The sequence below is a fragment of the Colossoma macropomum genome, unplaced genomic scaffold (assembly GCF_904425465.1).
Source record: "Colossoma macropomum unplaced genomic scaffold, Colossoma_macropomum, whole genome shotgun sequence".
NCBI classification, from domain to species: Eukaryota; Metazoa; Chordata; class Actinopteri; order Characiformes; family Serrasalmidae; genus Colossoma; species Colossoma macropomum.
This window is the reverse complement of record NW_023494799.1, coordinates 5477261-5504090: the sequence shown is the minus strand read 5'-3', so window position 1 is coordinate 5504090 and position 26830 is coordinate 5477261. Positions and strand designations below refer to the sequence as shown.

Genomic DNA, 26830 nt, shown 5'->3' with positions numbered 1-26830 from the left:
TCAGTTCCGTTTTTGGCCCAGTGTGCTCTGAACTTTGGTTTGGGATGGTTTTCAGTGCATCACTACTTTAAAAATGTCCCAGAACATTACCTGAGGTTATAAAAACTTTTTGTAGATTTTATACTTTATAGATATTTGTTGTGTTTTTCCCCAAGGCCACAGCCCTGCACCGTTCATTGTTTTCTGACATGCCTGATTGAGCTCTTCAGGGTCTTGAGGTTGAGCTCTTTGAGCTGAATGAGATGTGACAGGCTGTCCACCTGTGGCTGAAGCAGTTATACTCACCGTGCCGGTGGAGTTGATGAGCTCGGCGAGGACGAAGAAGACGTAGTCCTGCCCCGGCTCCAGCGCTCTGTTCTCGTAGCCGTTGTAGACCATTTGGTTGCCCAGGGTGAAGGTTGGCGGAATGGCGGCGGGCTTGAAGCTGGCAGCAATGTAGGGTTTCTTCAGGTCGACCTGCCGCAGCTGACGGGTGGTGCGCACATGTCTCTGCTTTACATTCATATCCCTGAACAGCTGGGGGCGAGAGAGGGAGATTTTTACTACAGCGAAGCCTATCGCTTTTCTCCTGGCTGTTCCGGAGAGACGTATCCCTCAGCAGATGGAGAACCAGCAGCAGAGCTGTAGTTCCAGCGCATGCTGTGGTTTTACGTATGGATTAGTGATATGAAAATTTGGGGTCTCTTGGTATTTTGTCATCATGATTTATATGACAAGATAATAACAGTGTTATTACATTAGCTATCTTGGCTTAACTAAACTACATGGCCAAAAGAATGTGGACATCTGACCATCATACCTATATGAGTTTGTTGGACATCCCATTCCAAAACCATGGGCATTAAAATATGGACTTGCCCTGCCTTTACGGCTATAACTGCCTCCACTCTTCTGGCATATAACTGTCTGAAATGTCTTTGTAAGCTGTAGCATTAACATCACCCGTCACTGGAACTAAGTGTCCCAAACCGTAAAATACAGCTGCAGCCAATTATCCCTCCTCCACCAAACTTTACTGCTTTAGTTTTTTAGCTGTCTGAAGTAAAAGTATACATATTCAGTGTCCAAAATCTATTTAAAAAATGATTCTAAATTCTCAACGATAAATCTTCAAGTCGTTTTGTGGTCATTCTCTAGCAAGTTCACTATATAGCAAATGCTATGTAATGAAAAGTGAACGAGTGAACAAGTAAACCATTATGAGTACAGTGAGAGTTGAAGACTAGTTTTGCGGCCAAATGATGGTCAGGTGACAGCAGGCCTAATACTGCGTTCAAAAATAAAAAAAATAAAATTAGTAATATTATCTCCTTCCAAATGTTTGTATGAGTCAACCACTGTATTTACCTTCCACTCAGTGTTCATTTGAGTATAAAATTTTCTCTACAGCTAGTTGCCACCCTTCTTCTTTTTTATAAAGTTCAGAAATTCATAACTGCTTTCATTGCCTGCTCTGCTCTTTGGCCGGTCAGTAAGGCTGCCTTTCTCTACATGAAACGAATGAGCAACGAAACAAAAACATTTTGCCTCTCTGCAATGAAAATGCAGCAAGAGACGAATGTGAGACGTCTCTATGGGATGGAATGATCTGACGTGTCCGTCCGGTGAACATTTATACAGCAAAAAATATCTGAACCGTTTTGAACTAATTCTCCCTCTGGTCCGGAGTCAGCGGGTACTCGCTGGCCCTGAGCCCAAACTGAAATGAAATGAGTTATCTACTTGGGGAGAAAAAAAAGGGTCTGGGGGGAAAAAAAGATTGGAAGAAAGGATAATTCTGAAGCCGATACCCTTGTGGCGGTCATGGTGCAAAGTCGAGTGGCTGAAGTGTGTCCAGAGTCTCAGGGTGAGGAAGAGGAGGAGGAAGAGTAATTCCCCTCTCTGCTAGGAACAGCCCTGAAAACAGCCACTCAAAGTGGCCTGTGCTACAAATATATCTAGACTTGGATACTCATTCCTGAATGATACTTTTTTCAATACCTTTCAATGTACAAATCCAAAGTGGGTGTGAGATGCTGGAAATCTAGTGCTGACCACAAGAGATTTCAGACGAATCCAGAAGCGCTGACGTTATGACATCATAACACTTCACTACACAATATGCACCACCATGTTTAGATTTTTCTGAGGTTTAATAACTTGGAGCAGAAAAGAGGCCCAGTTTTAAAGAACTACTTTCATGATTATGAGTACAGTTTTTACATATTGTAAAAATATTGTTTTCAGTTTTCATTCAGGGGTGCAGCTAGAACTGAAAATGGGTAAGACCCGGGTAAGACCCAGAGATTTTACTGGGGTGGATAAAAATTATAAATAAATAAAATAAATAAATCTACTGTTGAACGTAAACAGAAAGACAAAACTGATGATTAACATATTTCAGTCATTCATGAGGAGTTAAATGCATCACTTTTACAGCTAACTTTAAGAAAAGCTTTTCATATAGATGACTCACAGCTGCATACACTACAGGTTACACACGAGTCTAATGATTTAAAAGCACTGCATAAAGGAACCCACAACACATGAATGTATTCAACTGTAAAAAGAAATTAAGTCAGCATGATAACTGACTAATTTTTGATAGTTAACTCATCTTACCATTGCATAGCCTACTTCATCATTTAGCTCACAGAGTAACCAGCACACATTTACTCACCTGTCTGCTCTGCAAATTAGCCTTTCACACCAAGATACGCTAATTATTCAATGCAGAGTCATTAGACTCTCCTAACTGACTGCTAACTACCCTGATGATGGGTTTAACCATAAAGCATAATTGATGCTTTATTAATGATGTTTAACTGATGAAGGCTGACTCACTCTGAATAACTACACTCTTAAAGGGTTCTATGTAGCACCGAGAAGCTTTCTTTGGCTTGTAACAACAGTTTTGGTGCTATATAGAACCCTTTTCAAAAAGGTTCTGTATAGAACCATCTACAGCACATTCTTCATCAATCTGAAGAACGTTTCACTATGCAAAGAACCCTTTAATCATGCAAAGGGTTCTTTGAGTGTTCATGGTTTATTATAGAACCATTTTCTTTACTAAAGAACCCTTTTTTAAGAGTGTAGGGTGGCCAAAATGGTGGCCATGCCTCTGTTTTCATTTCCTTTAAGCTGTTGCTGCTCCCTCAGTAAGCCAGTCGTGTCTGTGCTCAGAGAGTGTCATGTTTACCTCTTCCAGATCTATTTCATCTGGGTTCATGGCGTGCCTCATGGGCCCTCTGCCTTTCTTCAGCGGAACCACCACCACATAGACGGACCTGCGAGGGTAAAAATGTCACACAGATGAACAAAATGCAGAGCAAATGAACAATATAGACATGATAAATCTAATGATACTATAAATCTAAACACCCAAACCTCAGACATCCCAGATTCTAGATCTCTCAGTCACTTTAACCTTTCTAGTCCAGTCTAGTGCTACTAGTGTTATTTTGCCACTTACAGTCTATAATATATAACTATTTGGAGTATAATTACATAGTTAACTACATAATTATGTCATGAATTAAAAGTTCTTTTTGATTTGCATTCTGAATGGACAGGTTTGAGTATGCACTTCCAATGTTTATCTGTTTGAATGTGAAAAAGTAACAAAACAAGGCAAAACGTTAAGCATTCAGCAAAACAGGGCTGCACACACAACAACTAGGCCTGTCACAATAATATAATTTGAGCTGAAAGTTAACTGACATATAAATACATGCGATGATTAATTTGATTTTCTTTCTGTGTTCACTGTATAACTATTAAAGTACAGGCCTCAAGTGGGCCACCTGACTGATTAGTCATTGTGCTTCCTAGCTTGCTTGCTGTCAATTTGGGTATCTCCCAAATGATGACAGCCTGAGCTCAAATAACCCTACATAAGACCCCTGATGTGTCTCAGTAAAAGTGATCTCTTATTTACATGTATTTGCAAAATCCAACTGAAGAAAACAGAACCAATTCACATCTGTTGCCATGTAAACATATGATGAAAGCTAACAATTGTGAAGAAGGTGATTGTATGATAACGCAAGAGTGCTGTATTCCGTACAGTACTTCGGCACTTTTCACTTTTCAGCTGTTATTGTGTAAACACCCGAAGTCATACAGGGTGTAATGATTGGTTGGACTCTGCAAAATTTACCTAGCAACCAAAATGTATTTTGATTGGTCACATTTGGGCCAATGCTTTTAAAGAAATAAGAAAAAAACTTCTGTGTCAACGGTTTGTGCCGTCAGTATTCCGTACACCAGCTTCCACAGAAGGAGCGGTTTTCCATACAGCGTTTTCCCTGCATTTTATTTGAAGTGTTATGAAATCTAATTGCATCAAAAGACATTAACTGATTATACTGATTATGAAAGTGATTTAATATAAATACTATGTGCAGTGAATGAGGCTACCATGGAAAGAAGCCCAGTAAAGTGAGGCAGTGCTGTGAAGCTGCGCAGCTGAAAGGAGTCTGCTAAGGTAAATTAGCTGACGGTGTAAACTTAGATTAACAACTCAGTACTAAACATACTGTGTTTCATGGTGATGATCCATTGTTTGATATTCGTTTAAGTGTTAAATATGATGTTTAAACGTGCAAAAATGCATTTTAACTAGCCATGAAGGTTTTCCCCACTCCATTCACATTCGCATCCCTGGGTTTCCCCACCTGCCATTTTCGGGTCGCGCCGGGGGTCGGTCACTATTTACACAGATTTGATGTCCAAACCCAGCTTAGATGGTGATGCCAACCGATTTGATGGAAACGAGGATATATGACAATGTCTCAGATGTATTGTTGACTAATAACAAGAAAGTGTTTTTTAATACACAAACAGGAAAAGTTGCAAGTGTACGGAATACTGAACTGTACGGAATACCGTGCTCTTACGTTAATTGCGACGGCTCTACCAACAACTTCTCATCATATTCAAATCAAAATCTTGTACTGACAAAAGCAAAATGGAAAAGTTGCTATCGCTGGCGAAGAGCAACTGCTAAGCATTGAACTGCAGTTAAGTGAAGCCTGAGCCTTCATCAATGCTGGACGGCCACTCACTTGATCATGTCCCTGGTCTCCAGCGGAGGTAAGATGATAGTGACCGTGTTGTCCGGTTCTCTCCTCATGTCCAACTCTGGTTTGCTGACCAGGATGGATGGGGCGGTCCGGGCCACCGCTCGAAGCCTGGGACCCCCGTCACTGCTGTCCGGGCAGGCGATGTGAAACTCGTACGTGGTGTTGGGTCTCAGGTTGGTGATCAGAGCTTTGGTCATTCTAGCATCTATGTCCACTTTTTGGCGGCTGTAGTCAATCTGAAGGACAGAATGGAGGCAGGAAGGACGCAGAGATGAAAGAGCAGAGCTTCTGATTTATGTGCCTGTTTATTGGCTATTGGACGTCTAAGTGCTGCTTCCATATCAGAATGGATTTTACCATAAAATGACTGAAGCCTGAGGTCGCATTCAGGGTATACTGGATAAATGCATAATGGCTAAATATATAATGGACAAATATAAAATGGCATACGATGATTGAAGCCTCAGGTTAGTTGGGAGACAATGTTGAGAAGCAGACTGGAATGATAGAAACAGATTTATTTTCCTTCTTTAATGGAAGGTTTGACCATCATTTTTCTCAGATCACTGTGTTCTCACATAAAACTCTATGTAAAAAAATTAATACAATATTAATACAAAAAAATATAAATTATGTATAAAATTATTAAAACATGATATATTACTATTTATATTTTGGGATGTACTGACAACACATGAGGAAAATGTTACAATTTATTTTTTTATTTATATTTTGGAATATATTAAAAACATAAAACAAGTACATTTCCTTTTCATATGTGTTAGTGATACTGAAAGCAAATTATTATGGTTCAAGTTAAGACCAAAAACATCTGGTTAGCTGCAACTGTTTTCAAGTAAAAGGTGACATACAATTTTGGCAAAAGTAATAAACTAATAATCTGGGCAGTAAGTGTGTTTTGTCCAGTACAATCAATCAATCAATCAATCAATAAATAAATGTAAATACAGTAAAACATAACCAGAATTTCTTGCTTTCATTAAAGTTTTGAATATTTATGTTGGATTTGTTCAATTCCATCAACAGCTCCTGATTTAATTGAAGTTTAATTAATTAGTTTAATTAAATAAACTAGGTAATGGATAGTGACTGTAAACACTGGACTTCCTAGAGGAGAGGGCTGGTAATGGTTAAGCTAACATCAAATCACAATGTACTGTTTCACTGTTTTTTTTCCCTATTTATTCTAATAATAGTGTTTTTTTAAACTAATAAATTCTCACTGCCCAGATAAACGGCATTATATTTTTCAGATTTTCTCAGACTGTGCACAGTAGAGGAGAGTAAGGCCTAAACTGGCATAGGGTTAAATGTGAAATGGATATTTATGCATTTTTAATGTTTTTTGATTACTAAGTTTAAGTATGAGTCACTGAATTTACATATATATTATTTTAATCACCCTCTTTGTGGCTGTAATACAGCAACATTTTAAGAACATACATAACTCACAATAAGAGCTAGCCAAGCTACGCTACACTAATGTACAGAAAATATATTTCAATATTATTAATGATATTTGCTTTTCTACTTGTGGTCAAAAATACATTTATCATGTGCAACACAGCCTCAATATTTATTTTGATGCATATCACTGCTGTCGGAAGAAAACCACGTATCTCCATTTTTGTCATTTTGTCCTTTTTTCACTTTTTGACATAATTTGAAAGTACCTGTTGCTCTTTACATTGTGTGTAAATTTCATGATGAATGGACCAAAAGAAACGGCCCAGAATTACTTGGAAAAAAGTCTGGTTCCATTGACTTTCATTAAAAGTAAAGTAGGTTTTTTCCCTCTCCTGTAAAGTTACCAATTTAGAGATACAAGGTTTTTTTTACAACAACAGCGATATATTTTTACATATTTAGGTTAGAACAACATAGAATTGCACTGAATTAACTGTACTCTGCCTTGATTTAGCAGACGTCTTAGTGACTGGCTCCTCCATCTGCTACATTAAACCTCTCCTATGAGGTCAGCTGTATTTCTACTCATTCTGCGTTCATTATATCAGCTGTTCTTAAACAGTAGAACCTTGAAACAAAGCTTACGTTTTCATTTGTAGCAGAGATTTCTTGTATAAAAATCTTCCTTAAATACTTTAAAATCATTTGACAGAATGCTTAGGTTGTGACTCACTCTCCCCTACTGTAAACATAAAAAATGAAAAACTCAATCTGGATGCCTGTCTGAGTGAAGATCAGAGCCAACATGGTGAAGGAGTTCTGAGTGTTTGGTTCAGCCCCACTCACCGTGCAGCGATATGGAGAGCGGCTGTCATAAAACTTCCACGTCAGCAGCGCTGTCGTCTTGGTGACCAACTTCACCGTGAAGTTTTTAGGAACATCTGGCCGCACAGCACACGGGTATGGGAATGAAAGGAAAGAGACAGATGCTTTAGTTAGGATGACAGGGGACAGTGGAGAGAGAGAGCGAGCGGGCAAAAAAGAGAAAGAGAGAGAGAGTGGAGAAGAAAGGGTCGGCGTTTGAAGAATCTATTCCCGAGGGGGTCCTGCGGAGTGGGTGATGTGTGGTGACCGCTGTGAAGGAGGTGGGGAAGGGCGCTTTTGGTTAAGACAAAAACAGCACACGACTGGACTGGTGGACACAGACCCATGGAGGACAGGATTGTACAAAACTTGACCGGCTCAGACAGGCAGAGCCGCTCCAGAGCGGTCAGCGAAGCCCCGCTGGACCCAGCGGTTGGATAGCATGGTGGATAATACACAACTGTGCTGCATATGGAAATCTAAAAGCACTCTGTTTAAGACTAAATATATATGAATAAATGTAAATGTACAGAGGCTTTGACCCTGTGACCTACTGCTTCATGTCCCGCCTCTGGACAGGCACTGCCCAAACTGAGCCAGGATAAAACATAAGGACAGATCCAAACATGTCATGCCCACAGTCTTTTTAGCAGTGCATCTTTGGATGCCATGCTGCAAACCATCTCAGTGTAGGTAAAGGACAAGATGGGGGGGCAGGAGGAGGGGGATTGCTCAAAAAAAAACAAACAAAAACAAATTGAATAACAAAAAACAACAAAAACCAAAAAAAAGAACTCAAACCTATTCAAAACTGACTAATTCAACTCAACGAGTGACTCCCTTCTCGTCTCCTACCTGGGCATACCTGAGGGGGGCGTGGCTAAATGAGTGAGTGTGCTGGCTTACAGGAGGCGTGTCTGACCAAGTTTGCACTTACCTTGCGAATTCGGTGCTCCTCCCTTTTCAAAAACTGACTGACTTTTAACTTACTGACTTGCCGTTACCTTGTTTTGGGATAGTGAGGTGAGTGTCCCCCGCGTTAGTATTAATTTAATCGCTGTGTAGGTGCTTGGATTGCTGATTTCAGTGGTGAGGGGGGTTTATGTTGTTGATTTTTTTTTGTTTTTGTCCAGAAAGACAAGCAAAGCAAAGCCCTACCTGTCATGAGGGCCACTGTCCGATACTGGACGGACGGGCTGTAGGGCCCTGGACCTACACTGGTGTGTGCGCGAATTTTCACGTCGTAAATGGAGTTGGGCTTGAGGCTGTTGAGAGTGTAGCTGTTCTCAGAGGCGGGCAGGCGCAGTTCAAGCGGAATTCCGGAGGTTCCGGCCTCCTGGTAGGCCAGAGTGTACTCGGTAATGGCACCATTGCGTTCGGCCAGCACAGGGGGCAGCCAGGAGAAGTGGACGGAGCAGCAGGTGACGTTGGACCCTTCGGTGATTTGCGGGTAGCCTCGGGGAACCTCCTCCGGCAGGCTCAGCTCCTGCGTCGCTTCCTCCCCGAAGCCGGAGCGCGACTTGGCGGATAGTTTGAAGATGTAAGAGGCGCCCCGGTGCATGCTGGGCACCGAGTAGTCCTGCTCTTCGGGCCCGAACTCCAGTGTGGCCAGAGGGAGAACATCCTTGCGGCCAAACTGGAGACGGTAGCCTAGCAGATCCAGACCTGGGGGTACGACCTCAGGGGGCAGCCAGCGGACCACTGCAGAGTTCTCAGAATCCTGATGGACCCACAGAGATGGGGGGCCTGGAACTGTGGATAAAGGCACATAAACATGGATATGCATTAGTTTAAGTTCACATGTACAGTCATATGCAAAAGTTTGGGCACCCCTGGCCAACTTATAAGCTTTGTTGATTTAGTGAAAATAAGTGAACACATCCTCCACAGAGAACACACTTCTGCACATTTTAATACTCAATTACTGCTTGTTTGCTGAATTTAACATACTGGAAAAAATAAAACATGAAACATGTCCAGTAGAATAGACAGAAATTGTGCATTACAATTTGCAAAAAATGCCATATTGTTGCCTGTAGAGGGAGTGTTAACTTATTTTCACTTAGAAAATCAACAAAACATATCATTTGATGGTGGGCATTCAGTTTTTTTTGTATATGACTGTAACTACAGCAGTGGAGTAAGTAATACGATGATAACGATAGCGATAATAAAGTCACTAATCATAAAATAAAAGTGAACAGCCTAGCAATTATAATTTCCCCTGCATATGAATAAGTAGTGTGGATGGTTTGAGTTCTACAACAGGCTTTTATTGTGCAGTATTCATAGAATAAGAGCTCATTAGGTTATAATTTTGTTAAAAAAAGTGATACACAGTGAAGCTTAAGGGCTTTTGGCCGTGATACTCGGGAGGCACTGAGAACAAACCTTTACTACGTTTCTATCTACAGTTGTTAAAGAAAGCACTTCACACAGCAGGATCTTGTTATTGCACCGAGAGACATCATGACCAAAACAAATGGTTTAGTCTTTTTAGAGGTCAGAGAGGTTCTAGAGGAGGAGCAACAACCTTCTCCTTTATCATCTTTACTCTCCTATTCTACAACTAGATTAACCCTTTAGTGCTATTTCTGGCTTCTGCTCTTCTTTAATAGAGGGATTTCCAGCACTGTTGTCACATTTATTTTCAACCAAAAAAAAATTAAACTTTTTGAAGGAGAATTCCTTCAAAATTTCTGCATAATTCAAAGGTTCAGATGTAAACAAAGTCATTTAGAGTGGCTGATGTGAAATGCTTATTTGTAATGCAGCACTCAGAGTCAGAATTGTTCACAGTGGTGGTGATGGGAACCAGACGTCTGAAGTAGTTAATGCTTCATAAGGCTCCCTCGCAGAAAGTTATTACACAAAATGATTCTGAATACACTGCCAGGTGTCTAAGACATTGTTTTACAATAGTTTAGAAATAAGATTTAGGCCTCAGATGTATTTTGAACATGTCAGAGGGGTAAAGGCAGACTGGTGCAAGGCCATAAAGCCCCCACAGAAAACTTATTTGTATGTATTTTATTCTTATTTTACCAATTTAAGCATTAAGTATAAAAATCTAAAGGTTCACAGGTCGGGATAGAAAATAAAATGGCTATATTTGGGTCGGACCCCTGGTTCCTATCACCACCACTGTAAAGAAAGACGTTACTTCGCACCTCAGCATACTTTTATTGCTACTCTGATGAAACAAATCAATAATAAGCATTTCTACAGTGATGAGAAACTCAGTGAATCTAACAATAAAGGCAGCATGGAGCCTCTTTTATACAGTGATAGGAAACGAAGCAGAACACAGAAAGCTCCAATTCCACCTGCTGATCCATTTCACTGTGACCAATGTGGACATGCACGCTCATCCTGGGGGCAGATTTTAATCAGTTAAAGTGGACGAAGTCTCTGAAAGGATCGCTGAGGACACATTAGGTTTGATAGGGTTAATAGAAATAATAAGGGAAGAGCAGAAGGGGGGGGGGTGGAGGTGTTAATCCACAAAGAAAGGTAATAGCAACAGTGAAGAGGAACACAGAAGAGCCTCAGAAAAGAGAGAGAGAGAGGGAGAGAGAGAGAGAGGGAGGGAGAGAAGGAGATGAAGGTGATGGGGGACACAGTGCAATCTGCCACAAAGCGAGGACAGCGGGGGTCGGCGTGTCCGTGATTGCGGCGGCACACCGCGACTCCACTTCAGCGCAGCGTGCCGGCCAACACGCACCTCTCTCAATCCCTCGCTACGGGGCTTCAGGCACGTTTCCCATCACGCCCTGCATTAATGGCTGCTGTTGACACACAGGCCCTGATTGAGAAAGGATTGGGTTACGCTTTGATTTCCTCTCTCCTCTTTCCTCCCTCTCTCTCTCTCTCTCATTTCCAGCCCCCTTAATGCCCTTCTCATATCCAGAGGAGGAGGAGAGAGCCAGAGGAGAGCTGGGGGGGGGGTGAGGTTGGGGGCTTAGACTATCGAGTGATTAACTTATTGCTGCACTTTCTACTCTGCTGTAATTCCAGCCACAAACCAAAGCAGCATCTGGAAAACACCGGAAGCCCACTGAATCGGAAAGTCTTACAGCTGCATAATATATTGTTTGTTAATCAGTATCGCAATGCTGGCCTCTGCAATGCTGATATCAATAAGCAAATGTACTGTGAATAATTATATCTTGGCAAGTGCAGTCAGCTTAAATTTAATCTAAACATCCAATATTTCCCATTTTGAGATTGTTGTAGGAATATATGATTACGCAACTTATTCCTAGACGTTTTACCTTGTTTTAGGTAATTTCATCTAGTTAAAGTGTCTTTTTTTTTTAACAAAATAATGCTTAAAACAAAAAGAAAAATGATCTGCCAGTAGAATAGGACACACAAACAAATAAAAAAAAAATGCAACAAAATGAGAAATTTTGATATTTTGAATAGATTTAAGATTTCACCTATCAAAATGTCTTTTTTGCCATATGAGCCTCCAAAAAATGGTTTATTATGAGCTGTGAGCATCCTGGCCAATCACAGATGCTCTTTTGATGATTGAGAGTCATTCCATGAAAAGAGTGCCACGTCATTTGGGTCAAAATCTGCTAGTAAGTGTGTTTTAAATGTATATTATTCAAAGTTCATGATTGACATAGCAAAGCCATTTAATGTAAGTATAAACTGTATTTCAGAATGTGGTCACTTTTACAGGACTGTGAAGGCAGCCACTGCAGTTCCATCTGAAACATTACAAAATAAAAGCTGTTTTTTTTGTTTTTATTTAAGATTCAAGCATGATTTGTTCTTTTCTCTGTCCATGGCAGAGTTCGTCAAACAAAACAAGTCCATCTCATCACACAATTAGAAAAGACATTTTTTTTTATTTAATCTCTGGAATATTCACTGAAAGGTCACGTAATTACCTGCTGAAAAATTAACATTAGAAGGTCTGAGCTTGATAACAGGAAGTGTGGCACCCAGTTTAGCCTGAAGAATTCCACCCTGTCACACATTCACCTCCAAACTCCCAACTCAGACCTTCTAATGTTTTTTGTTCTTTTGGTCTTTTGTTGTTTTTCTGTTTTTGACATAACTTGAAAATACCTGTTGTCCTTTAGATTGTGTGTAAATTTCATGATGAATGGACTAAAAGAAACAGCTCAAAATGACTTGGAAAAAAGTCTGGTTCCATTGACTTACATTCAAAGTAAAGTAGTTTTTTCCTTCTCCGGTAAAGTTATTATTTTGGAGATACAAGGTTCTCAACAGCAGTGATATTTAATATATATCCTGGTCAAATTACATATTTTGTTGAATTCCAAGTGAAAATACATTAACTTGTTATCTACAGGCAATATTTTTCTGCATACTTCAGTGCATTATTTTTATTTATTTTTAAGATATTGGAAAAAAAAAACATAAAATATAAAATGTGCCATAACTTTTGCACAGGCTACATTTTATGTTTTTCCCCCAATGTTAATGTTAAGTTCAGCAAATAAACCGTAATTGTGCATTAAAACGTGCAGAAGCGTGTCTCTGTAGAGGATGTGTTAACTTTTGCTCAGAAACTCAATAAAACCTATAATTTGACAAACCGGCCCAAACCTCTGTCTACGACTGTTCCACTGAGACAGGACAATCTGTGTGTGGTAACAGCAGCACGTAACTGAAAAACTGTGATTTCTTAACATGGACAAAAATTTAATTAGCATGACCACCTGGCTCTGATCTCATGACAAGGCATTTACATGATCCGGCAAAGATAAGGGCTTAATCCACATCCTAGAAATCGACCCAGACCTGTATGTTCTGTCCAAACGTTAAGCCTTGACCTTCACTCGGCTTCATAGGCCTGACTATTCAAATTCAATAAATAAATAACTAAATAAATGTAGAGTTACATGAAAAAAGGTGGACAGGCCTGGATGGAGCTCATAGCAGTCAGTGGAGGCTTTCTGCTCAATAATGGAGCTCCAATCAATCATGACCATGTCTCTCCTCCTGGACAACACGCAGCATCAAAAAGATCAATACTGGGACATTTGCTGTGAGATCAAGGTGCTGTAAAGCAACGATGCTGCCCTCTAATCTTTATATTGATAAGGATCCTCACCCTCTGCTAAAAACACCGCACATTACTGCATGTGGCAAAGTCTGAATTGACCAGAAACACATCAAAGCAGAGCAGAAGAACAGAACTTCCCCCTCGGTCGTCTTACTGGCTTTCTGTTTGTTTTAAAATATACAGCACGTACATCACATCTGCAAATCTCATCCATATTTTAGTACAAATCTGAGATCAACGGTGGGAGAATTACTGGCCGGCCATCGACCCCCAGCCAGAGCACTGGGACACGTGTGTGTTAGCATGAGTGTGCATTAGTTTATGCAGAGCTGGAGTAGAACTCGTTTTCAGGCTGCAAGTTACTGATGTAGCCCGTCTCTAACAACTCAAAGAACATACACCAACACACACACATAAGCACATATATATGATGTCGCTTTCTCCCAAAAGAACTAGTAAATGGCTACTGTCGGATTATATCTCCAAAATAATCACTTTACAGGAGAAGAAAAAAAACATAATTCACTTTTAATGTAAGTCAGTGGAACCAGACTAACCCCACCCCCCCACCCCCCTAACTCAAGACTTACTAACCACTGTGTTGACATTAGGTGAGCTAAGAGCAGTAGTGAAAGCTAGGCTTTCAGTTCAGGCCATAAATGTTAAAAGGTCAAAAACACCTCTGTGATGATTTTGTGATACTAAATGACTACAATCTATGCATTGTTTGAAGTGACATCATTTAAGCCTTTAACAGCTGGTAAATATTCTTTTTATTCAAGATGTATAAGCTGTTTTTTCCATCCATGACAGGGTCAGTCAAACATAAGTCCACCCTGTTCAATTAAAGGAGATATTTTTCAATGATGCTTTTAATTATGCAATATTCACAGAGAGATCATGAAATTAACTGCTGAAATGTTTAATGTTAGAATGTCTAAGCTTGATAACAGGGACAGTGGCAGCCAGTTTAGCCTAAAATGTTCCACCCCGTCTGCTAGCTAACATCTTTATGGGCCTTCAGTAGTGTGTTAGCGCTAAGCTAAAGAACATATATATTTCACTAAACTGTAGCAGTTTAGTGAGTCTTTCAGAGCTCTGAAAAAGAGCAGCTGTTTTCTTATTTGACTAAAGTGCACTGGTGAGGCTACCATTTGCGCTTGGACTCAGTGATGTATCTAGACCACGTGTGTCAGGCTCCAGTTTTGGCGGCCAAAACACTGCAGATTTCAGCTCACTGCCTCATTAAACACACCTAATTTAGCTCATCAGCTAATCAGCAAGGCCTTCATTAACTGAATTCAGAGCGTTAGAAGAGGGTAAACGCTCATCTCCGCTGCACTTTGGCTCGGAACGTCCCCTGTTTGACACGCCTGATCTAGACCTTCCAGAAGGCCTAGACTTTAGCTACACCCCTGCATTGTAGAGCAGGAAGTAAGGCTGCATCCCCATCCCTCATGGCCACATGGTGAGCAGTTAGATCCCATTGTTTTAAAGTAAATGTGTCCCAAAGTCTGTGTGTAACTCAATTGTCACTACCGAAACACATATTCTATAATTTACTGAAGTTTTTTTTTAGTTTAAATGAAAAATATTATGATTTTATGAGTGCACAACTGTTTAAAGGTGTGTTTGCTGGTCAGGTACTGCCTAGCGTCTTTTATTTGGAGGTTTTGGAGGCATAATTATTGTTTTGCTAATGACAAAATGGACTGGTCAATCATTTGTTTTAATAAAATAAACATAATTAAGGCATAGGGTCAGTCTAAGGTCAGTTCAGGTCAGTTAGAAGTCCCAAATGTGTTTTCAACTCTGACTAACCAATTCGGTAGAACGATCCCTGTACAGTACGTTGGCCCACAATATCTGGCCTACAGGGAATTCTCAGAACCCAATTACCGACTGGCACTGAGCATGTGTGTGCATTAGCATGTATGGGCTTTAGCCCAGTTGTGTTAGCACGCATGTGTATTAGTATGAGTGTGTATTAGCGCATATGTGTAACAGCATGTGTATGTGGAGGTCTGAAGCCTATCTCCCACAGGCAGAAGTGAGGGGAGGAGGAGGAGGAGGAGGAGGAGGAGGAGTGCCTCTTTTCACTCAGCGCTTAGCGTGCCACGGAGGGTCCGTCAGCGCCTGAAAGGGGGTCGGCCCTTATCAATGGGCCGAGGCGCGAGCTTAAGTTGTCTGACAGCACAATGTCCCCAAAATGAAGCATGAAAGTGCCTAGAGTGCTTCATCTGAGCCCCCACATCGGCCAAGCTCTCTCACCCCGCTGTCACATGAAAGACCATGATGCTCTTTACCTAAGAAGGGCTAAGTCCGTTTTCTGCTTTCTCTCTTATTCCCTTTATTTATTTATTTATTTATTTATTTCACTTAAGCCCTTTCGCCACAGTCTCAGAAATGAGAAAAGGAAAGAGGAAGGGGGGGACACGCTTTCTTCTTTGAGAGATGGAGTTTCTGGCTGAGGCACATCAGTCAGAGTTTGTGTGCGTGTGATGAGAGCGCAGACTGACAGGCAGCTGTGGCGGAGCCGTCACACGCTGACACCTGCGATAGGCGCGCACACCTGTCACGCTAGAGGCAGTTCGCGGCGGTGCTCGAAGGCTCGTCGCCGCAGAAACAGCTCAGGCGTCGCGAGCTCAAGAGCTTCCAGCCTGAAGGCGGCACTGACCTGTTCTGACCACTGCTGATCAGCCAGCTCAGGGGTAGGGCTGGATGATATGGCCAAAAATTGTATCAGTAATTATCAATAATTATTAATTAGGTGCATTTCCTGATGCTACTGTTACACAATGCTACACTACTTCTCAAAAGGCTGGAATCACAGTTTTCATTAATACAAAACTACTTTTGTTGCAAGTACATGTAGAAAATCTGTTTTGATGCCAGTACTCAGTAGCAGTAATGCCAGCCAATCAGCGCTCATTAGTAGTAATGCCAACCAATAAGCACTCAGTAGCAGTAATGCCAGCCAATCAGCACTCATTAGTAGTAATGCCAACCAATAAGCACTCAGTAGCAGTAATGCTAACCAATCAGCACTCAGTAGCAGTAATCAGCATTCAGTAGAAGTAATGCCAACCAATCAGCACTCAGTGACAGTAATGCTAACCAATCAGCACTCAGTAGCAGTAATGCCAACCAATCAGCACTCATTAGTAGTAATGCCAACCAATAAGCATTCAGTAGCAGTAATGCTAACCAATCAGCACTCAGTAGCAGTAATGCCAACCAATCAGCACTGAGTAGCAGTAATGCCACCCAATCAGCACTCAGTAGCAGTAATGCCAACCAATCAGCACTGCGTAGCAGTAATGCCAACCAATCAGCACTGAGTAGCAGTAATGCCACCCAATCAGCACTCAGTAGCAGTAGTGCTAGTGTTCTATGGTCCAAAACCTATTTGCTGTAGAGAAACGAAAATATGCTGTTAAGTTTTCATTTTTTATTAATACATCCTTCTAATTTCCAAAATTAAAGGAAGTTCCCACATTTACAGCTAGAAACATGCAACATGTTTCATTTTTAGCCTTTTAGCACAATTCACCTCCAATCACTGAGGACTCACTCGCATGCACCTCCAGCATTGTGCAGTTTTTTTTTGATACAATAGTAAAAACAAGAAGTTGCCAGTTTCCTCTTCAACTGCTTCTGCTCTAACACACCCGACTCAACTAATTAGCTCATTAACAAGCCCTGTCTGAGATGCTGTTGGTGTTAGAACAAGAAAAAAATGTGCAGAGCAGGAACTGAATCCTAAGCCACTGAGACTGCCTGACACCTGTCAGAGGCTCCAGCACCTGGAAGAGACCTGAAGTGTTTTTACACTGTAGAGAGGGGATGGTTTGTTTTCCGAGGCCTTTAACACAGACCTTTGCCTCCGAGACTGATGTCCATCTGCAGCTCCATCTCCCTGATGGTCCTGTCCAATCTCACAGTTTGTATTTAAGGCTTATCCCTGCCAGCTGAGCTATTGTAACAGATTTGCACTGGAGCCCTTCTAAAGCTCAGTTTCTCTGAGATACAAATACTGTATACACAGTCACTGAACAGCGTACGGGGACAGTTTGCTGTGTTGGTGCCGTTGCGCGGTGAATACTCAAAATTACATAAAGCATTTGGAATTAGCATCTATTAACCCATACCGGTTTTTACAGTACTGTGCAAATGTCAGTGACCACATATTTTTCAGGAGATATTTCTGTGCAGATTAGATGTAAGATAACCAACTTGTATAAGGAAGGAGAACATAAAAAACAAGTGAAAAAAGACAAGAGTTACCAAAACTGGAGTTCAAAAACTGATTAAAAGCTACAGAGAAAATGGGGCTCCTAACAACCATGCAAGACCAAAACTGCCCCATCAGATAAACAGCGCTTAAACCTTTCATCTTTGAGAGAGAGGAGAAAATCAAGCTGCTTCAGATCTGAAAACATCCACAGGTGTTTCTGTCCATCCTTCCACTGTGAGAAGACGACTCAGCGCTGTGGGTCTGAAAGGATGTGTAGCTGTCAAGAAGAACCTCACTGAGAAAAGGAGACGGACACATCAAACAAAGAAGCTGAACAATGGACTGACCACCCCAGAGTCCAGACTTCAACACCACTGAATGTGTTTGATTACTTCAGAAAATGATCAACCAGCTTCTAAGACTGAACTTTGGAGGTGTGTCTGCAGATTTCTTTAAGAGACTGAAAGTGAGTCTCCTGAAAAGAATGGACGCTGGAATAAAAGCAGAGTGGATCCAATAAATACTGAAAAAATATTATATTTAGTTGTTGAGGCTTCTGTGTCATTTCTTTCTTGACACAAAAAAATAATAACCCATTGGCCTTTTTTGCCTGGACATCAAGTGACAGGTGGTCTCAAACTCTTGCACAGTACTGAATGTACCCTGACTTCAGACTATAATGATAGTACTACTAATAATAATTAATAATAATAATAATACATGACTTAGTGTATGCTTCTTCTAAGCTTCAAAAGAACAAACTGCAATAAAGCGCTCTGCACTTATTTCATCTTCAATACAAAACCCTTGCAGGTGTGATGAACAGTCCACACACCACACAGTATGTATAATTCCTCCAGCACACACTCCTTTATTGCTCTGTTCTCCTCCAAAATGAAATGTATTCTGTTCATTTCTCTTTTTTTCATCAGGGAGTCCCCCAGGGTTCATTTTGCTGTGTGTAAAGCTCAGGGTGTGTAATGATAACTGTATTAACGCTCACCTGCTCCCTTGGTCACCACCAGCTTGGGTTTGCTGCGGGCGCCGTCTCCCTTGGTAGTGTAGGCTGCCACGGTGATGGAGTAGGTGGTGTCTGGCTGCAGGCCCCCAATGACCATCTCCTGCAGTCAGTGGACATAAGGAAAGAGTCAGCGTTGAGGTTTAAGTAAGAAAAAAAAAAGACCTTCTGCTCCAAAAAAAAGCTTTCATTTCACTCCCTCTTTAACCCGTAAACTCCAAGGGCCATTTTTAGGGTGTTTGCTTCAATTCCTCACTATCATAACTGCTTAACTACATATTGAGGTCCATTCAAACCGGGTAGGATCTGTAATTTAAGTGACTACTAAGTAGTTAAGGGATTTTAATCCAGTATGAATCTGTAGGGGGCATAGTCTGTTTAGTATGACAGTTATAACTGAGGAGTGATTTTGTAGTGTGGCTTTTACAGTCTGACTGAAATAACTATGGATTTTAATCCAGTATGAATCTGCAGTGTGTGTAGTTTTACAGTCTGATGGTAATAATTGTGGAGTGATTTTAATCCAGTATGAATCTGCAGTGTGTGTAGTTTTACAGTCTGACTGTAATAATTGTGGAGCGATTTTAATCCAGTATGAATCTGCAATGTGTGTAGTTTTACAGTCTGACGGTAATAATTGTGGAGCGATTTTAATCCAGTATGAATCTGCAGTGTGTGTAGTTTTACAGTCTGACAGTAATAATTGTGGAGTGATTTTAATCCAGTATGAATCTGCAATGTGTGTAGTTTTACAGTCTGACAGTAATAATTGTGGAGTGATTTTAATCCAGTATGAATCTGCAGTGTGTGTAGTTTTACAGTCTGACGGTAATAATTGTGGAGTGATTTTAATCCAGTATGAATCTGCAGTGTGTGTAGTTTTACAGTCTGACGGTAATAATTGTGGAGTGATTTTAATCCAGTATGAATCTGCAGTGTGTAGTTTTACAGTCTGACAGTAATAATTGTGGAGTGATTTTAATCCAGTATGAATCTGCAGTGTGTGTAGTTTTACAGTCTGACAGTAATAATTGTGGAGTGATTTTAATCCAGTATTAATCTGCAGTGTGTGTAGTTTTACAGTCTGACAGGGCTTTCTAGATATTTTTGTACATATGACATTCTTTCTCTTAAACTATTCAGCCGGTCAAATCCTTCACAAATTACAATACAAAGCCTCCGTTGGCAAAACGTATCCAAATCCAACAGTGATTTATTCACACAGTCCATACATATTTGAACAATAAGATCAGAATTCAATGAGTTAAGACCTGTTGTTTCTCGTCACTTTCAGCTTTAACATATTAAATGTCTTTTGATTTCTTAGAAGGCGACGCACCTGTATTAAACGGATTAAATCAATTCTGATCAGCAGCTCTGCATGCTGCTCATGCGCTGATATTTAACACCAATTCATTACGGACGGCGAGTCCTCAGGCTTCCCTCTCTCTCGTGAATCTTCTAGAAAACGTGCGAGGGGAATTAATGCAGGGGAAGCCTCAGCAAACAGCTCGGCTGAATAATGAATTTCCGCAGATCGGCTGCTAATCTGTGTGCACACACTTTCGGGCGGGTCATTATTTTCCTGTAGTTGCCGTGAAAACCAGGGCCCTAGATCAATGAGAACGAGCGCCAGGAGAGGGGGTGAAATGAATGCTGAGTGTTTGAGGGGAAAAAGCAGAAAGACGGTCGCAAGTGGCTCAGAGGGGCTACGACTCAACACGTCCGTGTACTGCTCACAGTGAAGAAGAGTAAACCATGCAAATAGTAATAAATAATACTATTGAAAAAGAAATAAATAAATAAACTCGTCTCCAAAAAACAAAGACTTCTACAGTGTGACGTAGGGCTGCACAATATGTTATTATATAAGCGTTATTAATTCTGGCTTTGTGATACGATTTTACAGAAGGCAAATAAGCTTTAAAACAATCACTGTGTGCTGCGAGCCTTTTGACCAATCACAGATGTTCTCTGTGATTGGATGAATAAAGGCATTCACATGATGCAAAACATAAATAATTTTGTTAACACTTTATTTGGAAAGTCCACTTTAGAAGCTTTGTAGATACTTAATTTACTTTCAAGTTACATTCAACTAAATAGACCATAATTTTAAACTCTAAACCTGCTCTAATCCTAATCCTAACCTTAACCTCAACCCAAAACCTAAACCCAACCCTCACCCTGGTCCAAATCCGAACCCTAACCCCACCACTCTTTAGAATCAACAGTTTTAACAGATAGTTTGTTAAGAATGTGAACATCTGTAGATAATCTATACTGAACTATCCAAATAAAGTGAGACCCTAATTTAGTCAAAAATCATGCAGACCAATCCCTAAAAGGGAATTCTGATTTCTTTCCAAATGGTGATGACAAGAAGCGGTTATGATGTCTACAACACAAACATAGCCATTTTATTTGCTGTCCCAGTGAATCTTTTATCTGTACTCCACCAGTGCTTTTATAAGTAATGCTGATACTCGTAAAATAGTGTTTTCTTTAGGACCTAAAACACCCTTCAACTGCCTCCGCCATGCATGGACTTGAAAACTTATATTTTAGGCCAAAATCTCATATCTTGTAATGACTGTTTATGAGGAAGATTTTAGAGAAATTAAACTCCTAAGACGTCTGGTTCCCATCACCACCACTGCGAAAAATTCTGAAAAGTTTCTCCAGAATGAAGCATTTAAATTTATATAGCCACCATCTGATTATGCAGAATATCAACAGAAAAAAACCCAGTTAATGTGTTTCTGATATATTGAAGGGAATATAACTGCAAAATGCAGCAATTTAACCACAATATGGTATTTCATATTCATATTGTGCAGCCCTAGCCAAAATATTTAACTACTGCCTTTATTCCCCCTTTAAATGTATTTTCTACATTACTAGAGTGATGATTATCACCATTCAGTAATAAGTTATGTGGGTAAACCTTTAATTTCTGCTTTGTTTTCAAATATCATAATAATTATAGTGTTACAATGCCCCAGTGTGACTTCTCCCCTCCCAGTAGCCGTTCAGCCTTATTAATTCACACAATAGACGTACAATACAACACTTCACAGCACTGCAAAACAAGGCACATCACAGACACAAACAAACAGTACGGTCAGACATTAACAAGCACTGGGCATTGCATCATCCTCTCGGCATGTCATCATTGGTGCGCGCTCGCTGGCATGATACTTGACACAGTCATCTTAGATCAAAGACCCCAATAGGACCCCAGCCGTCGCTTTCAGGCCAGTTTAAATGGCCCAGGCTGGTTATGTCCACTCTGACCGCTGAAGATGATGCAACGCTGCGCGCTTTCTGACTAAAGCAAACGCTCGGCATCTCCGTACTCACATATTCGGCCGTCTCGTCCGTTTCCCACTGACCCCCCCCACCAGAGGAGAGTGCAAGGGAAAGCAATTTCAAACAGAGAGAGAGAGAGAGTGCGAGAGAAAAAGAGAGAGAGAGAGAAAAAAGAGAAAAAGAATATGAAAAAGGAAGAGAGGAAAGAGAGTGGCACTGAAGCAGACGACTCTGAAGTGTGCGTTTAAAAGTAGGTCATGGGGTAAAAGGAAAGGAAAAAGTCCACAGAAAGGGAGCAGCCCAAAAATGTGTGCTCTGTTCAGGGATTCAGTCCACTCTGCCTTTCAATTTGGGACTTTATTAGCTCATTCCAGCAGCCAGGTTTTCCCATCTTTAAGGTCTACTACAGATCCAGTTATAGCCTAATGCAACACACATGAAGAACCTATTTATAGTAATTTATTCACATTCACTTCCATTAACACATTTGGAGCCTGAGCGTACTCGCTGAGGAGCTGCCTTCAAAGGGCCATCAGGGGGAAGTGAATAACAGTGTGGATGTGCTGTAGAAGAATTCAACTTCATCTTGATTCATAGAACACAGTTTAAATTGGCTGTTAAGGACTGTTGCTTCAGTTATTTGGTGATGTACCAGCTATTCAGGCATCTGCGTGCACCAGCCTCTGTTTTAAAATGGGCCAATAAAGTATAACTTACAGTACCAGTGAGACGTTTGGACACACCTAGTGAGACGTCTGCCTGTCGTCAGAGAGTCTGGAGTATTTTCAGGTTAATATGACCAAAGTACTGCTGTCTGACTGTCATACAATATAACCAACCTTTGCTTTTGTGTGATGTTTACACTGTAAATGGTAATAGTATATTTACTATACAATAGTATACAAAGTTGTAAGCGAGTTCACTTATTTTAGAACAAACTAATGTTTTATTTACAGAATTTAAGTGTTCAGAAGAGAAATGTGTGGACTTAAAGTCCTAAGCAACACAGTGTAAATATTAAAAATGTTTGTATGACTATCCAAGAAGTCTCTGGGCATGGCCTAATATTCTCATGAGCAATGTGATTGACATCCTTCAGATGACAGACAGACAGATGAGCTAGTTTGATGGTCATTTATGGCAGCTAGGTCAGCTTTCGCTTGGTGGTTAGCTTCCTGTCAGTAAGTTTCTCTGACTCAAACACAGAGGGACCACACGGGATCACAGTTCTGTTAAAGCTGTTTGGGCGGGACCACATCAGCCTTGTGATTAGTGAGGATGCTGATAAGTGGGCGGAGTATCTGAGACTAGAACATATACTTTCTCATTGAAGTTCCTTATTTTGTTACTAATTTTTACATTTTAGAATAACAATAATAATAATTCATATTGAATTACAAAGTGACCAAAAAGGTGTCTTCTATTTTAGAATCTACTCCTTTGCCTTGATGCAGCTCTATACACTCTTGGTGTTCACTCAAGCAGCTTTATGAGGAAACATCTGAGATGCTTTTCCAGCAGGATTGAAGATGTTCCACATGTGCTGAGGCCTTGCAGGCTGCTCTGAACTATGTCTTGGGGCGAACGTATGTCTTCAGATAAAAATCCACCCAATCAGGTGGGTCCAGACATTCAAATGGTACTGTGTGTGTCCCAAATGTGCTGAGGTACAATGACACAATAGATTAAACTACATTCAGGCATCAGACAGATTTCTGATGCTGATATAATATCAAATTCCAGAATGTCATTTAGCAAAAATGACAGAATTAGGATTGATAAATAAATAAAAAGACAGAAAATGTACATTTTAGATAAAACTAATATAAGGTATAAGGTATAAGGTAGCTTTTATCATCTTTCTGATACCTTTTAAGCATCTGAGGCTACGATTCTGTCACTTCAGCGCAGATCTGACAAGGTTACATTCCGCATTTGCGGTTCTTCCGCGGTTTGAATGCTCAGGTATCTCTCTGAGCTGTAGGCTTGGTGCTTGACACCAGTGGAATAATCAGCTTCAGTGTGCTGTTATCTGCAGAAGAGGGTCTGGCAGGTTTGACTCAGCTAAAGGTTTGTCTATTCTGTTGAATCCATAAAAGAAGATAAGAGCTTATAGACCACTCTAGGATTGTACTGTGGACGAGGGGCCATGAAAGAAAAAGAGCTGAAATATTTAACAGGTGTTACAAAGCATTTAGAAAGCAGTGAGGCGCAGTGCGTGGGATTATATGCTGTGTGGCAGGGGTGTAAAAATGTATGCGTTGCGATGCATCAACTTATTTAGCTACATAGGTTTTGAAATGGAAGAATATTGATTATAATAAAATTCAGTAAAGCATGTATTGTTTTGGGCCAAAGTAATATTTGCGGGCTTGAAATTTAAAAATCCACAATGAGACTTGGGGGGGATTCTTTTTATTATCTATACTGCACTACTGTGAAAGTGTTCCTCCAGGTGCAGTGTGTTTAGTGAATTTTAGTGAATAATAATGATACCAAAATAGCTCATTGAGTTGAATTGTGGTAAAAATGTGAAATTTCATGGTTGTGAGGTCACAGATTTACACCCCAAGTGTTCAGTGTCGTTGAAGCCGAGTGTGAACGGGTCGCCTACCTGAGCGTCAGCGAGCATCACGTCTTTGATGAGCGGCAGCCCGCGGGCCTCTCCGTTCTCCACTCGCACGTAATGCACCTGGTAACCACGGATCTGCCCGTGCTGTCGCCCTGGCAACAGGGAGCGCCACATCACCTTTAGAGCGGTTGAGTTGATCACCTCCACTTCCACCCGCCGAGGGGGCGCACCAGGAACTGTGGGTAAAAAGACATAGGACTGTCATGCTGAATAGTTTTGGATGTTGTCTTTCCAACTAGTTCTACTATAAACAGCCTGGTGTAAACCAGGGGTCAACAGCATGCGACTCTTTTAATGCCCCCTTGTGGCTCCACAGCAGAATTACATTTTTAGGTAAAAATAAAATAATCCTCCTTTGCAGTAACATAAAGCTTTGCTGAGAATTCTAACACACCATTTCAACAATAAATGGTCCTAAAGACTGGAGTTAATGTATAATTGCTAATGTAAACAACCTTTTACCCTGAAGATTGATGTGCATGCTGCTGGTCACATCGCAACGCAGACAACAATCTTGTCTAGCTAGTAGCTAGTGAAATGGCAAAGAAGAGAAAGATTCAAGACCAACATCGAGAATTTAGAGACTGGGCTGACTCATTTGCATCTATATGCACTCCAGCTGCTTTCCCGATATGTTTAATCTGCAAAAAGAAACTGTCAAACACTAAAAAGATGAACTCTGAGAGACATTTTACAAGAAACTGCTCTAGCGGAAAAGTATCCTGCTGGAGATGTAGGAAAAGCGGCTATAGCTGAGCTAAAGCTTAAAGCAGAGCAAAGTAAGTCTGCGTTTTGGTTTGGATTTTAGTCCAATTCCATTTTTTTTACGTTGACAGCTATTTGCCGATATGAAATAATTGTGTTTTCCTAAGTTTCTCTCACTCTTAGCTCATTGAAACAAATAGGGAAACTGTGTGTAAAGTCTAAACTTCCAATCCACAACACATTTGTGTTTATGTGAGATAGGATGAGATATTTTATAACAATTAAATTTGGACTGAAAGTCATTGTTAATGTCATTTCACCATGTTTCTGGACAGCTTCATCTTCAGTACTCCAATAACTCGTGCAATACCTCAGAAAACCACTCAGCACTGTATTACAGTTCAGCACTGCATTCGACTGTTTTGACAAAACAGATCAGTTTCTTGTCTTTCTTCTTCTTTTATTTGACTGTTATTATTGCCGTGGAGTCACCAGCTACAGGCTAGGCCTCACACTGACACCATCATCCAGGAGCTGCAAAGAAACTCTATCCTGCTGCCTTCAGCGCAAACGCCATTCGATTAGGTGAAACAAGTCTCAAATGCACTTACTGACTTAAGAGACTTCAAATCAAATATCTTGCCTTTATACATTCTCAGGCTGCTTCTGCTTTATCGCCGCTTTCTCCTCCCCACAGAACAATCTACTGTCTGCTGCCTGTCGGCTCGCAGCCTTGGACGTGAAAGCTAATGAAAAATCTGTTTATATGAGGCCTTGGCGTTTAAACGCTGAGTTTATTGTGTATCGCTCTCAGGAGCAAAAAGGCTCCCAGTGCTGTCAGTAAAAGTCACCCATTGTGTTACGCTCCGAGGGGGGCTGAGGGCAATGTGGGAGTGTGTGGAGGGCAAATATCACCCCTTTATGCGTAATAGGACCCTTTTATAGCCAAAGCCTGGATGAAGGGCAAATTGCACAGGACAGATGTTCGTGTTATGTTTAACATATCTGTGTGTCCAGTTTAGGATAACATATTTAATGCAACCCGGTGTTGAAAGCACAAAAGCAGTGTGTTCAAATGTGCTGTAGATGGTTCTATATAGCACTTTTTTGAAAAGGGTTCTATACAGCACCAAAAAGGGTTCTTCTATTGTTACAAGCTTGACATCGTAACAATAGCAGAACCCCTTTTTTTGGCTAAATGGACCCCTTTTCAAAAAGGTGCTCTCTCTCCATCAATCTGAAGAACCCTTTCATGATGCAAAGAACCCTTTAATCATGCAAAGGGTTCTTTGAGTATTAATGATTCTATATAGAACCATTTTCTTTACTAAAGAACCCTCGAAGGACCATCTTTCTTAAGAGTGTTTAACAAAATCCACTGCTGTTTATATCGAAAAACTCTTCTTTAGGGTCAAATTTGAGCAAATGAATTGCATTAGGTTAATTATTTTAACCTATTATTTTTATTTACATGGAAATGACAAAGTTAAACAAACTCAGTCACTATTTTCAGTGCACA

General features: G+C 40.6%; 1 protein-coding gene across 1 annotated transcript in view; it reads right to left on the bottom strand.

Moving 5' to 3' along the window:
- ptprsa (protein tyrosine phosphatase receptor type Sa) overlaps nucleotides 1-26830 on the bottom strand; it is a 358543-nt gene that overhangs the window by 62810 nt on the left and 268903 nt on the right. The window contains exons 13-20 of the mRNA XM_036587418.1: nucleotides 24589-24782; nucleotides 22026-22052; nucleotides 18648-18765; nucleotides 8517-9110; nucleotides 7341-7435; nucleotides 5049-5302; nucleotides 3182-3269; nucleotides 286-516 (exon numbers count right to left, since the gene is read on the bottom strand). Coding sequence (XP_036443311.1) covers nucleotides 286-516; nucleotides 3182-3269; nucleotides 5049-5302; nucleotides 7341-7435; nucleotides 8517-9110; nucleotides 18648-18765; nucleotides 22026-22052; nucleotides 24589-24782 — 1601 coding nt within the window. The remainder of the gene's footprint in view (nucleotides 1-285; nucleotides 517-3181; nucleotides 3270-5048; nucleotides 5303-7340; nucleotides 7436-8516; nucleotides 9111-18647; nucleotides 18766-22025; nucleotides 22053-24588; nucleotides 24783-26830) is intronic.